Below are 14776 nucleotides of genomic sequence, written 5' to 3' on the forward strand. Positions count from 1 at the left end.
TAATTTTGATTTTTTGTTTTTTAATGGTGTTTGGAAGTTTTTCATAATTTCCACAATGTTTAGGTTGTGTTGTGTGTGACCATGTGTGTTTAACTTTATGTAGTTTTTTTTTTTTTTGCACCATGACTAGGGAAGGTTGTTTGGATTGTTTCATATAAAGTGTGTTTTAAGATTATTTGTATTTTCCCCCAAATAGGTTTAAATGGGTGAAATTTAGAAAAGTTTTATGGTGTTTGGACGTTTTTCATAATACCCACAATGTTTAGGCTGTGTTATGTGTGACCATGTGTGTTGAACTTTATGTAGGTTTTTCTGCACCATGACAAGGGAAGGTTGTTTGGATTGTGTCATATAAGTTGTGTTTTAAGATAATTTAGCATTTTTCCCAAAACATATTTAAATCGGTGAAATTTAAAAAAGTTTTATGGTATTTGGACATTTTTCATACAACCCTCAATGTTTAGGTTATGTTATGTGTGACCATGTGTGTTGACCTTTATGTATGTTTTTTCTCGCCATGACTAGGGATGGTTGTTTGGATTGGGTCATATAACTTGTGTTTTAAGAGTATTTTGCATTTTTCCCTTTCATGCACTCAAACGGATTTATATTGGTTTATTTTTTTATGGTGTTGCAAAGTTTTTCATAATATCAACAATGTTTAGGTTGTGTTGTGTGTGTGACCATGTGTGTTTAACTTTATGTAGTTTTTTTTTTTTTTGCACAATGACTAGGGAAGGTTGTTTGAATTGTGTCATATAAATTGTGTTTTAAGAGTATTTTGCATTTTTCCCATCATTCACTCTAGCGGATTGAAACGGATGCAATTTAGAAAAGTTTTATGGTGTTTGGATGTTTTTCATAATACCCACAATATTTAGGTTGTGTTACGTGTGCTGACCTTTATGTAGTTTTTTTTTTTTTGCACCATGATTAGGGAAGGTTGTTTGGATTGTTTCATATAAATTGTGTTTTAAGATTATTTTGTATTTTTCCCAAATAGATTTAAATGGGTGTAATTTACAAAAATCTTTATGGTGTTTGGACGTTTTTCATAATGCCCACAAAGTTCAGGTTGTGTTATGTGTGACCATGTGTGTTGACCTTTATGTAGGTTATTTTGCACCATGATTAGGGAAGGTTGTTTGGATTGTGTCATAAAAGTTGTGTTTTAGATTGATTTGCATTTTTCCAAAAACAGATTTAAATGGGTGTAATTTAGATATTTTCATTATACCCACAGTGTTTAGGTTGTGTTATGTATGACCATGTGTGTTGAACGTCATGTAAGTTTTTTTGCACCATGACTAGGGAAGGTTGTTTGGATTGTTTCAAATAAGTTGTGCTTTAAGAGTGTTTTGCATTTTCCCCATCATGCACTCTAATGGATTGAAATGGGTGTGACTTAGAAAAGTTTTATGGTGTTTCGACGTTTTTCATAATACCCACAATGTTCAGGTTGTGTTATGTGTGACCACGTGTGCTGACCTTTATGTCGTTTTTTTTTTTTTGCACCATGACTAGGGAAGGTTGTTTTTCATAATACCCACATCCACAATATTTATGTTATGTTATGTGTGACCATGTGTGTTGACCTTTAAGTGTTTTTTTTTTTGCACCATGACTAAGGAAGGTTGTTTGGATTATGTCATATAAATTGTGTTTTAAGATTATTTTGTATTTTTTCCAAATAGATATAAATGGGTGTAATTTAGAAAAGTTGTATGGCGTTTGGACGTTTTTCATAATATCCACAATGTTTAGGTTGTGTTATGTGTGTTGACCTTTATGTCGTTTTTTTTTGCACCATGACTAGGGAAGGTTGTTTTTCATAATACCCACACTCACAGTGTTTATGTTATGGTATGTGTGTTGACCTTTAAGTGTTTTTTTTTTTTTGCACCATGACTAGGGAAGGTTGTTTGGATTGTGTCATATAAATTGAGTTTTAAGATTATTTTGTATTTTTTCCAAATAGATTTAAATGGGTGTGATTTAGAAAAGTTGTACGGTGTTTGGACGTTTTTCATAATATCCACAATGTTTAGGTTGTGTTATGTGTGTTGACCTTTATGTAGGTTTTTTTGCACCATGACTAGGGAAGGTTGTTTTTCATAATACCCACACTCACAGTGTTTATCTTATGGTATGTGTGATTATGTGTGTTGACCTTTAAGTGTTTTTTTTTTACACCATGACTAGGGAAGGTTGTTTGTCATAATACCCACATCCACAATGTTTATGTTATGTGTGACCATGTGTGTTTACCATTAAGTGTTTTTTTTTGCACCATGACTAAGGAAGGTTGTTTGGATTATGTCATAAAATTAAATGCTGTGCTGTTTGTTGATGATTGTCCACTAGAGGGCAGCAAATGTGAAGCGTTCAGAAACTAGTTAAGATTAACTTGAAAATAATCGATGTTTTGAAGAGGCTGGCGGGTTGGGACACCCCTGAGCTAAACTGGACATTCTTTTAAAATTGCTACAAATTGAAACAAAACGACGACATCTGAGTGGCGGAACAGTTCTGTGGAAGTCTTTTCCCTCAGTTCCCTTTCTTGTCTGCCTGCAGATCCAGCCGGTACTCCAAGAGCGAGAAGTTCATGAGCTTGAGGGCGACGTCAGGAAGGAGGAACTCTCGCACCTTGTGGTAGCCCATGTGCTCGTAGAGCTTCTGGGCGTCCGTCTGGACCACGGAGGTGTAGAGGAGGACGCCGGCGTAGCCTCGCTGGCGGGTAAAGTCCGCCACCGTCCGACACAGCGCCTTGGCCACGCCCCTGCCGCGGTGACTGCGCCGCACGGACATGCGCTTCAGCTCCAGGCAGTCGGGGGCGCTGTGGTGAGGCAGACAGGCCACCATGCCCACCACCCGCCCCTCGCTCTCCGCCACCCAGAAGCAGGAGTCCTTGCCCGCCATGTAGGTCTCGCCGACGGCGTTCAGGTCCAGCCCGAAGGACGTCTCGATGTAGCTCTTGAACTTGTAGGCCACCAGCTGGCGGGCGGCGGCCATCAGCAGCGTGACGGCGAGGACGGGCAGCAGGAAGGACTTGGAGCTGGTCAGCAGGGCGCAGAAGGTGCACATGAGCACCATCTGGGTGAGCGGCTGCTTGAGGAGGTGCACGAAGGACGAGGGCACGTGTTCGCTCATGCCCAGCGAGAAGAGATCCTTCACCGTCTCCGCGTCGTCCTGGCGGTACTTCCGGATCTGGACGCCGGCCATGGCTCAGCACGGGAAGTCTGAATATGAGACGCAAAGTACTTCTTACACAGTTTCTTATGGTACATGTCAGGCTCGCCACTGACCGTTTGTTTGTGGTTTAATTTTTCCTATTTTTAGTTCCTGTCACCTGGCCACACCTGGTGTCAATCAGCCCAATTCCTATGTGGACCTGCTTGGTCTTCCAGTCAGTGCTGGATTATTGTCATGTCATTATTGTCGCTCTTGTCGTTGCTACCTGTCGTGTGGTATCATGTCTTGTCAATGCAGCGTGGTGGTAAGCTATATTTGATTGCGGTTTGTAGCTTACTGCCTTTTGTTCCCTGCTTCCAAGTTTGTTTTCATATTACAAGTACGACTTCTGTTTTCGCTAAGCCCCTTTTTGTTTTTGCTAGCTTCCATGCTAAGCTCCCTTTGTTTTCTAGCTCCCATGCTAGCTCTCTTAGTTGGTTATCCGCCTTGTGCGCGCTTTTTGTTGTACCCCGTTGGTTTGTTTTTGTTCTAGTATTTTTTATTAAATCATGTTTTCTGCCTCCATCTCTGCATCTCGGGGTTCGTCACAAACTATAACTCTGACAGTACAGCTGTCTTTCTGAATGGAATCAATTAATTTTTGTCCTCAAAATTCTACACACAATACCCCCCAATGACGACGTGACAAGTTATTTTTAGACCTTCTCGCAAATTAATCAAAATGTCTATATTTTTTAATTATTTGCAAGAATATTTTTTATACTTGTGAATCACTTTTTACTTGCAGAAAATAGATTTTTTTACTTGCGAAATGTTTTTTAATTGAAAAAAAAAAAAAAATGTATTTTTGCAAATGTTTTTTTGGGCATATTTTGTATTATTATTTGTAAATAGTTTTGTATTTAAAAAAAATCGGAAAAGTTATTTTTAGACCTTTTTGCAAATGAATCAAAATGTCTATATTTTTTTTATTATTTGCAAATAGTTTTGAATTGAAAGAAAATATTTTTTTTACTTGTGAATCACTTTTTTACTTACAGAAAATTGTTTGTTTTTTACATGCAAATGTTTTTTTAATTGAAAAAAATAAATAAATGTATTTTTGCAAATGTTTTTTTTGGGCATATTTTGTATTATTATTTGTAAATAGTTTTGTATTTAGAGAAAATCGGAAGTTATTTTTAGACCTTTTCGCAAGTTAATCAAAATGTCTATATTTTTTTATTATTTGCAAATAGTTTTGAATTGAAAGAAAATATTTTTTTTATTTGTGAATCACTTTTTCACTTGCAGAAAAAAAAAATTTAAACTTGCAATTCGTTTTTTAATTGAAAAAATAAAAAAAATTATTTTTGCAAATCTTTTTTTTTTTTGCATATTTTGTATTATTATTTGTAAATAGTTTTGTATTTAAAGAAAATCGGACAAGTTATTTTTAGAATTCTCACCAATTAATTAAAATGTTTTGTATTTTTTTATTATTTGCAAATCATTTTTAATTGAAAGAAAATATTTTTTATACTTGTGGATCACTTTTTACTAGCAAATCGTTTTTAATTGAAAAACAAAAACATTATTATTATTATTTGTAAATAGTTAAGTATTTAAAGAAAATAATTTTCATACCTGAGGATAGTTTTGTACTTGCAGAAAAAAGTTTATTTTACTAGCTAATCTTTTTTTTTTTTTAAATTGAAGAAAATAGTTTTTAAAGTGGTAAATCGCTTTTTTGGACAAAGAAAACATTTTTGTGTTCATAGAAACTTTTTTACTAGCATAAAAAAAGTTGTTTTTACTCGGAAATAATTTTTTTTGTATTGTTTAGTTTTTTTAATTAAAGACAATTGTTTTTTACTCACAGATTTATTTATTTTTTAAACCTGGAATCGTTTTTTTTTATTTCAAGGAAATTATTTTTATACTTGTGAATTGTTTATTACTTGCAGGGGAAAAAAACGTTTTGTTACTTTCAAATTTTTTAATTGAAAATGTTATTTATATTCTATTGCATCGTATTTTTAATTAAAGAGAATTGTTTTTATACTTAAGAATCGTTTATTTACTCACATAAAATATATATATTTTACCTGGAATCGTTTTATTTGAAGGAAATTGATTTTATACTTGTAAATAGTTTTTTACTATCAGAAAACGTTTTTTTTTTTTTGCAAATCTTTTTTTTTGGAAGAAAGTTTTTGTATACTTGCAAATCGTTTTTTTTTTTTTTTTTACTTTGTAAAAAATATTTTTTTTATTTTATACTCGTGAATAGTTTTTTACCTGCAGAAAAACGTTCTTTATTTACGAATCGTAAATGCGAATCGTAAATGCGAATCGTTTTTGTATACAGAAAAAACTTTTTTTACTTGCAGGAAATATTTTTACTTGCGAATCGTTTTACTTGCAAATTTGTTTTAATTCTTGCGAATTGTTTTTTACTTGCAGAATTTTTTTTTATACTTTTATACATATTTTTTTTAACTAAAGAGAATTGTTTTTATACTTGCTTTGTTTACCTACAGATTTATTTATTTTTAAACCTGGAATCTTTTTTTTATTCCAAAGAAATAGTTTTTATACTTGTGAATAATTTGTGACTTGCAGAAAAAAGTTTTGATACTTTTATATAGTTTTTTTTAATTAAACATTATTTTTCTATACTTGCGAATCATTTTTTTTACTTAAAAAAAATATATATATACATATTTATTTGGAATCATTTTATTTGATGGAAATTGTTTTTTACTTACAGAAAACGTTTTTTTTTAGCTTGCAAATCTTTCCTTTTTAATTGAAGAAAACATTTTTTATACTTGCAAATCGTTTTTTTTTACTTTGTAGAAAATATTTTTTTTTATTTGCAAATAGTTTTTTATTTGAAGACTTTTTTTATACTTGCACTTTATAATAGTTTTTTTACTTGCAAAAAAAACGTTAATTTACTTGCGAATCGTTTTTTCACGGAGAAAAAACTTTTTTTTACTTGCAGAAAATACTTTTACTTGCGAATCGTTGTTTTACTTGTTTTTATACTTGCAAATAGTTTTTTACTTGCAGAAAGTTGTTTATATACTTTTGTATCGTTTTTTTTTTTATTAAAAGAGAATTGTTTTTATACTTGCAGATAGTTTTTTTACTTACAGAATTTTTTTTTCAAACCTGGAATCGTTCTTTTATTTCAAGGGAATTGTTTTATACTTGTGAATAGTTTATTACTTGCAGACAAAAGTTTTGTTACTTGTGTATAGTTGTTTTTTTTTTTAATTAAAGATATTTTTTTATACTTGCGAATATTTTTTTTATTTACAAAAAAAATATATATATATATATAAATATATATATATTTACCTGGAATCGTTTTATTTGAAGGAAATTGTTTCTATACTTGTTAATTGCTTTTTACTTACAAATATATATATATTTTTAATTGAATAATTTTTTTTTAAATACTTTTCTACTCTTTTTTTTAATTAAATACAATCTTTTTTTTACTTACAGAAAATATATATATTTTTACCTGGAATCATTTTATTTGAAGGAAATAGTTTTTATACTTGTAAATAGTTTTTTACTTTCAGAAAACGTTTTTTTTAACTTCCAAATATTTTTTAATCGTTTTTTTTACTTTGTAGAAAAAAATGTTTTATTTAGAAATATTTTTTTTATTTGAAGACATATTTTTTATACTTTTTACTTGCAGAAAAACTTTTTTTTTAATTTACTTGTGAATTGCTTTTGTACACAGAAAAAACTTATTTTACTTGCATAAAATATTTTTGCTTGCGAATCGTTGTTTTACTTGTTTTTATACTTGCAAATTGTTTTTTTACTTGCACACAATTGTTTTTATACTTTTGTATCATTTTTGTTAATTAAAGAGAATTGTTTTTATACTTGCAGATAGTTTTTTTACTTACAGAATAATTTTTTTTTCAAACGTGGAATCGTTTTTTTATTTCAAGGAAATTGTTTTATACTTGTGAATAGTTTATTACGTGCAGACAAAAGTTTTGTTACTTTTATATAGTTTTTTTTTTAATTAAAGATTTTTTTTTTTAATACTTGCGAATAATTTTTATTACTTACAAAAATATATATTTACCTGGAATTGTTTTATTTGAAGGAAATTGTTTCTATACTTTTTAATTACTTTTTATATACAAATATATTTATATTTTTTTAATTGAATAACATTTTTTTAAATACTTTTCTACCCTTTTTTTAATTAAATACAATCTTTTTTTACTTACATAAAATATATATATTTTTACCTGTAATCGTTTTATTTGAAGGAAATAGTTTGTATACTTGTAAATAGTTTTTTATTTTCAGAAAACGTTTTTTTTTTTTACTTACAATTCTTTTTTAATCGTTTTTTTTTACTTTGTAGAAAAAAATGTTTTATTTACAAATATTTTTTTATTTGAAGACATATTTTTTATACTTTTTACTTGCAGAAAAACGTTTTTTTATTTACCTGTGAATGGCTTTTGTACACAGAAAAAACTTCTTTTACTTGCAGAAAATATTTTTGCTAGCGAATCGTTGTTTTACTTGTTTTTATCCTTGCAAATCGTTTTTTACTTGCAGAAAATTGTTTTTATACTTTTGTATCATTTTTGTTAATTAAAAATAATTGTTTTTATATTTGCAGATAGTTGTTTTACTTACAGAATTATTTTTTTTTCAAACGTGGAATGGTTTTTTCATTTCAAGGAAATTGTTTTTTACTTGTGAATAGTTTATTACTTGCAGAAAAAAGTTTTGTTACTTTTATATAGTTTTTTTTTTAATTAAAGATTTTTTTTTTAATACTTGCGAATAATTTTTATTACTTACAAAAATATATATTTACCTGGAATTGTTTTATTTGAAGGAAATTGTTTCTATACTTTTTAATTACTTTTTACTTACAAATATATATATATTTTTAATTGAATAACATTTTTTTAAATACTTTTCTACCCTTTTTTTTAATTAAATACAATCTTTTTTTACTTACAGAAAATATATATATATTTTTACCTGGAATCGTTTTATTTGAAGGAAATAGTTTTTATACTTGTAAATAGTTTTTTACTTTCAGAAAGCGTTTTTTTTAACTTACAAATATTTTTTAATCGTTTTTTTTACTTTGTAGAAAAAATGTTTTATTTAGAAATATTTTTTTTATTTGAAGACATATTTTTTATACTTTTTACTTGCAGAAAAACGTTTTTTGATTTACTTGTGAATCGCTTTTGTACACAGAAAAAAAATATTTTACTTGCAGAAAATATTTTTACTTGTGAATCGTTTTACTTGTTTTTATACTTGCAAAAAGTTTTTTACTTGCAGAAAATTGTTTATATACTTTTGTGTATTTTTTTTTATTAAAGAGAATTGTTTTTATACTTGCAGATAGTTTTTTTACTTACAGAATTATTATTTTTTTGAAACCTGGAATAGTTTTTTTTATTTAAAGGAAATTGTTTTTATGCTTGTGAATAGTTTATTACTTGCAGAAAAAAGTTTTGTTGCTTTCATATGGTTTTTTGAAATTAAATATGTTTTTTTATACTTATATATATATATATATATACAGTACCTGGAATCATTTTACTTGAAGGAAATTGTTTTTGTAATTGTGAATTACTTTTTACTTGCAAATATATATATTTTTTAATTAAAGAAATGTGTTTTATACTTGCATATCGTTTTTTTTTACTCGCATAAAAAATGTTTTTCCTTGAAAATATTTTATTTCTAAATAAGGAAAAGTGTTTTTATACTTGCAGAACAAGTTTTATTTTTACTTGCGAATTGAAAATCCTAACATAATCGGTCAGGTTTCCGGCTTGAGGTTGCAGTGCTGCCACCTAGCGGGGGGCGTGTGTATCGCATCCACTCTTTGTTTTCATGTTTTGACCTTCTTTTTGTGGACTTTGAGTTTTTGCACAGCAAGCACACCGTTTTACAATAAAGTCCGTCCATTCATTTATAAAAACAATAACAACACATTCGTGTAGAAATGTGCAAGTCACGTTTGCAAATAAATTCCGCGAATTAGCTAGCAGCTAGCAGAGATGCTATGACGTCACAGCGACCAAAACACGACACGACCAAACTCCACGCGTGTAAATGCTTTAAAAAAACAAATATAAGGCGAGATATTGACATACCTTGTCGTGTACTTGCGCTCAGGCGCGGAAAGAACCGGGGAAAAAGGGAGCAAAGTTCGAAGCCAAAGAAATTGAACTCATCGCGTCTTCCTGTTCTTGGGAATGTGGTGAGTTCAGGGTCTACAACAGCATGAGGGGAAAAAAGCACTTAATGTCGTCTTGACTTGAACAAACATTAAATTAGCCGAATATTATCCCCCAAAATTAATTAAGGTCAAGGTAAAATTGAGAGTAATTTTAGCAATATATTGCGTTTTGGGTTTTTTTTAGAGAACGGCGTGAACATACTGGAATCCGCTAAAGAACGGACGACCTTGAAGGCATCTTAGAGAGCGACGTGAGACATTTAAAATGAGGAAATTAGTTTTTATATTGGCAAATCGTTTTATTTGCAGAATACGTGTCGTTTTTACTTGCAAATTGCAAATTGTTTTTTCACTCGCAGAAAAAACGTTTTTTGTTTGGTTTTTTTACACTTGTGAATCGATTTTTACGGCGTGAACATACCGGAATCCGCTAATGAACGGACGACCTTGAAGGCATCTTAGAAAAGCAACGTGAGACATTTAAAATGAGGAAATTAGTTTTTATACTGGCAAATCGTTTTATTTAAAGAATAAGTTTTACTTTTACTTGCGAATTGAAAATTGTTTTTTCACTCGCAGAAAAAAGTGTTTTTTTATATATTTTTTTACACTTGTGAATCGTTTTTTACGGCGTGAACATACCAGAAACCGCTAATGAACGGACGACCTTGAAGGCATCTTAGAAAAGCAACGTGAGACATTTAAAATGAGGAAATTAGTTTTTATATTGGCAAACCGTTTTATTTGCAGAATACATTTCGTTTTTACTTGCGAATTGAAAATTGTTTTTTCACTCTCAGAAAAAAGTGTTGTTTTTATTTGTTTTTTTTACACTTGTGAATCGTTTTTTACGGCGTGAACATACCGGAAACCGCTAATGGACGGATGACCTTGAAGGCGTCATGGAAAAGCGACGTTGTTTTTTCGTCACCATGGTGACCGTGCGTGTATGTTGACATTTAAAATGAGGAGATTAGGGTTTTTTTTACCGGCAATTTGTTTTATTTGCAGAATACCGTTTTATTTTTAATTGCTAATTGAAAATGTGTTGTTTTTTTTCACTTCCAGAATTTTTTTATGAATCGTTTTTTAATTGAATAAACTATTTTGTCTTCCCCACTTTTGTGTGTTTGGGGAGTTTTAGCAGTAGTTTCCCCTCAACATGTAATGATTAAAACACGTTAAATCAGTGGTCCCCAACCACCGTGCCGCAGAAGAATTAAATTGTTTTTTATTATTATTAAATCAACATAAAAAACACAAGATACACTTAAAATTAGTCCACCAACCCAAAAACCTCCCTTTTTCATGACTAAAAAAAATAAAATAACACATAATAAAACACACACAGATATATATATATAAATATCCGTGCGCGTGACGTCACGGATTGTAGCGGACATTTTGTTCTAGCCCGATCCCAGCTATAATTCGTCTACTTTAATCGCATAATTCCACAGTATTCTGGACATCGGTGTTGCTGAATCTTTCGCAATTTGTTCAATGAATAATGGAGACGTCAAAGAAGAAAGATGTAGGTGGGAAGCGGTGTATTGCGGCCGCCTTCAGCAACACAAACACAGCCGGTGTTTCCTTGTTTACATTCCCGAAGGTGAAGCTTTAGATTAGATTAGATTAGATAGTACTTTATTTATTCCGTCAGGAAAAATTACAATTTTCAGCACAATCCCATTCAAAATCAAACAAACATTACAGGGAGACAGAACAGGATCGCTGACGGGTCTGCCGGCTTCCAGCGCCCCTTACAAAAAAGATGAGATACAGGTAAACGGGGGTGGGGGGGTGGGGGGTGGGGGGGAATAGAAGATTAAAATAAAATAAAAAAATCGGTCTTAGCCTGGGCCCTGGAGAGGGGGGTGCAGACTGAGGCCAAGCGAAAAAAAACAACTCACGGAACTATGGAACAAAGCGGTCAAATGAACAAGGTTCCCTACCACATGTCGACCGTCAGTTTTTCGGTGAGAAAATGGTGGTAATAAGTCGGCTCTTACCCTAGACATGAGCGGAGAGCTTGCGTCGTTCCTTGTGCACCTGTCAAAGAGGCATCTGCAGACTTTCTGGCCTCCCCCGAACTTGGGATGCTTCCAGCGTGGAGGAGGGGAAAATAATAAAAAAACGTCTGCCTTCGCCTCGGCTCGTCGAGAAACGTGGCTTCCCTCAGAGACACTCACTTTCCTCATCCACAAACCTTTCATCCTCGCTCAAATTAATAGGGAAATCGTCGCTTTCTCGGTCCGAATCACCCTGGCTGCTGGTGGCCATGATTGTAGACAATGTTCAGATGTGAGGAGCTCCACAACCCGTGATGTCACGCGCACATCGTCTGCTACTTCCGGTACAGGCAAGGCTTCTTTATTAGCCACCAAAAGTTGGGAACTTTATCCTCGATGTTCTCTACTAAATCCTTTCAGCAAAAATATGGCGAAATATCTCATTTTAGTAGGCCTTTAAAAGATAATGTAAGACACAATTATGACGATCCATCCATCCATTTCCTACCGCTTATTCCCTTTTGGGGTCGCGGGGGGCGCTGGCGCCTATCTTAGCTACAATCGGGCGGAAGGCGGGGTACACCCTGGACAAGTCGCCACCTCATCGCAGACAATTATGACGATTCGTTTGCAAAAAAAAAAATTCCGCGTCATTTCCACACGTCGTCACGGCGACCAATGAACACGATTCGTGTGAATGCTTTAAAAAAAAAAAAACACACACAGTAGGCGATATATTGACATACCTAATCTTGTATTTGCGCTCAAAGAACCAGAAAAAAAGGGAGCAAAGTTTGAAATGAACTCGTTGCGTTTTCCTGTTCTTGGGAATGTGCTGCGTTCAGGGTCTACAACACCAGGGGGAAAAAGCAACTAAGGTCGTCTTGACTTGAACAAACATTACATGAGCCGAATATTAACCCCCAAGATTAATTAAGGCCAAAGTACAACATTGAGAGTCATTTCAGCAACATATTGCGGTGTTTTTTTTTTTACAGAAAGGTGTGAAGTTACGGGAAAAAGCTCATGAACGGACGACCCTGAAGGCATCTTGGAAAAGCTGTGGTTTCGTCACCAAGGTAACCGTGCGAGAGTGTTGACAGAAAATACAGCATGTTGTAGATCAGGGGTCACCAATGCGGTCGGACCAGAGGAGTCGCCCGCTGGCCTGTTCTAAAAATAGCTCAAATAGCAGCACTTACCAGTGAGCTGCCTCAATTTTGGCAAAGGACTCCCTATTGAAACTGCTGTGTTTTATTATTATTCCGCACCTACGCGCTGTAATTTGACCCCCTTAACATCCTTCAAAACTCACCAAACTTAGCAAACCTTCCCAACATATTAAGCAACCAATCCCCCAAAATGAAAATTGCGCTCTAGCGCCCCCTAGGAGAAAAAAATACAGACAAAACTGCATGTAACTTCTGTTAGGAATGTCATAGCGACATGAAACAAAAACTCCTATGTAGGTCTGACTTAGAACCAATTTTCATACACTCACTTCTTTCAGCAAAAATCTACAGGAAGTTGGCAAAAACCCCTTCAAAATAAAATTTTCGCAAAAAATACAATTATTGCCTCTTTGCGTTGTAATTTGACCCCCTTAAAATGCTTCAAAAGTCACCAAACTTGGCGCACACGTCAGGACTGGCGAATATTGCGATCTAATGAAAAAACCAAACCCCAAAACTCCAAATTGCGCTCTAGCGCTATTTTTGAATAAAACACTGAAAAAACTGCTCCTAGGAAGAAAACACAGACAAAGCTGCTTGTAACTTCCGGTAAGAATGTCGGAGAGACATGAAACAAAAAACACTATGTAGGTCTCACTTAGACCTACATTCTAATAATTAACATACTTTAGCAAAAATCAACAGGAAGTTTGATATTTTCACTTCAATACAACAACTCAATCATCAGGAGATTGAGGGAACCCCTCATGAAACAGTTCTGTAGAGATGAAGTAGTCTTGTGATTTTCCCCACACATCCATATTGCGCTCTACCACGGTATCGAACACTATTCTCTGGATCAGGGGTCGGTAACCTTTTTACCTGCAAGAGCCAAGAAGCCAAATATTTAAAAATGTATATCGGTAAGAGCCATATAATATTTTTTTTAACACTGAAAACAACTTAACGCGTGCATTTTTAAGTAAGATTAACATTTCTCGAGTATAATAGGTCTGTTATTCTTTATAATATTGTTATTCTGAAGCTCACTGTGGAGGGGGCGTGGCCTGCAGCAAAGCGGGGTGTTGCCGGGATCGGCCTCAAAATCAGCGACAGGTGCGTACATGGCCCACGTTAAATAATCACCCGTCGCTCTGTTATAAGCAGCAGCCAGGAGGAGAGACGGGGTTGGAGCTGGAGCCAGAGGGCGAGCGAGAACGGAAGAGAAAAAGACAATTGCTGTAAAGCAACGGAAAGACTTCTTGAAAAATGAAACAATATCGTAACCCTGAAACGGGCTCTCATGTCGGTGCTTGGTGGTCTGAAGAACCCCCAGGAGGGCAAGCCCCACACTAACCATCAATAAATAAATCACTTCTTACCATTAACGCCATTTCTTGAACAGGTGCGGTAGGAAAACGGACGGATGGATTAAAACTGCATGAGAATGTTTAATATTTTGAACATTATTTTTAACATTTCCTACCGCTTATTCCCTTTTGGAGTCGCGGGGGGGGCGCTGGCGCCTATCTCAGCTACGATCAGGCGGAAGGCGTCGTACGCCCCGGACAAGTCGCCCCCTCACCGCAGGGCCACACTGTGATTACAAGTGGAATTATTCATTACTTTTCGTGTCAAGCAATGTCATCTCGGATTTATCCGAGAGCCAGGTGCAGTCATCAAAAGAGCCACATCTGGCTCTCGAGCCATAGGTTCCCTACCCCTGCTCTGGATAATCCAATCAAGACATATATATACATACATACATACATATATATATATATATATATATTAAGACAGCAGTTCAAGATTGCAAGTGAAGAGGACTGGGGGCCTCTTGCGGAGCTACGTTGTATAATCCGCAAGAAGCTGATGACCTTGAGGAGAGCGGAGTGGCATAGGTGGAGGAGGAAGGAAAGGTCCAGGAGGAGAGCTGCCTTTCTGGCGAATCCATTCGGAGTTACAAAACAGCAGCTAGGACAGAAACAAAGCGGTAAACTAGCCTACTCCAAAGCTGAGGGCGACCACCACCTCAAGCAAACTTACAGCGATGGATGTAGAGAGCAAGACCTAGGCCCCTGCAGGTCTTTGATCAATCCACTAACACCAACGCTTGACTTCGATGGGAAAGAGCCCGGCTGGAAGGAGATCCA

The 14776-nt window shown here is 33.8% G+C and overlaps 1 protein-coding gene across 2 annotated transcripts; it reads right to left on the reverse strand.

The window, feature by feature from the left end:
- Window positions 1–1115: 1115 nt before the first annotated feature.
- LOC133542250 (N-acetyltransferase 8-like) lies at window positions 1116–12948 on the reverse strand. Of its 2 annotated transcripts, XM_061886188.1 has the most exons (3): window positions 12198–12940; window positions 9354–9473; window positions 1116–3239 (listed from the first exon to the last, which is right to left on the reverse strand). In XM_061886188.1, the coding sequence occupies exon 3, from the start codon at window positions 3220–3222 to the stop codon at window positions 2548–2550; it is 675 nt and encodes a 224-aa protein (XP_061742172.1). In that variant the 5' UTR covers window positions 3223–3239; window positions 9354–9473; window positions 12198–12940; the 3' UTR covers window positions 1116–2547. The 2 variants fall into 2 exon arrangements, with proteins under 2 accessions (XP_061742172.1, XP_061742173.1); XM_061886189.1 differs by lacking the exon at window positions 9354–9473 and having other exon boundaries at window positions 12198–12948.
- Window positions 12949–14776: the final 1828 nt, after the last annotated feature.

The sequence above is a fragment of the Nerophis ophidion genome, linkage group LG24 (genome assembly GCF_033978795.1).
Source record: "Nerophis ophidion isolate RoL-2023_Sa linkage group LG24, RoL_Noph_v1.0, whole genome shotgun sequence".
Classification (NCBI taxonomy): domain Eukaryota; kingdom Metazoa; phylum Chordata; class Actinopteri; order Syngnathiformes; family Syngnathidae; genus Nerophis; species Nerophis ophidion.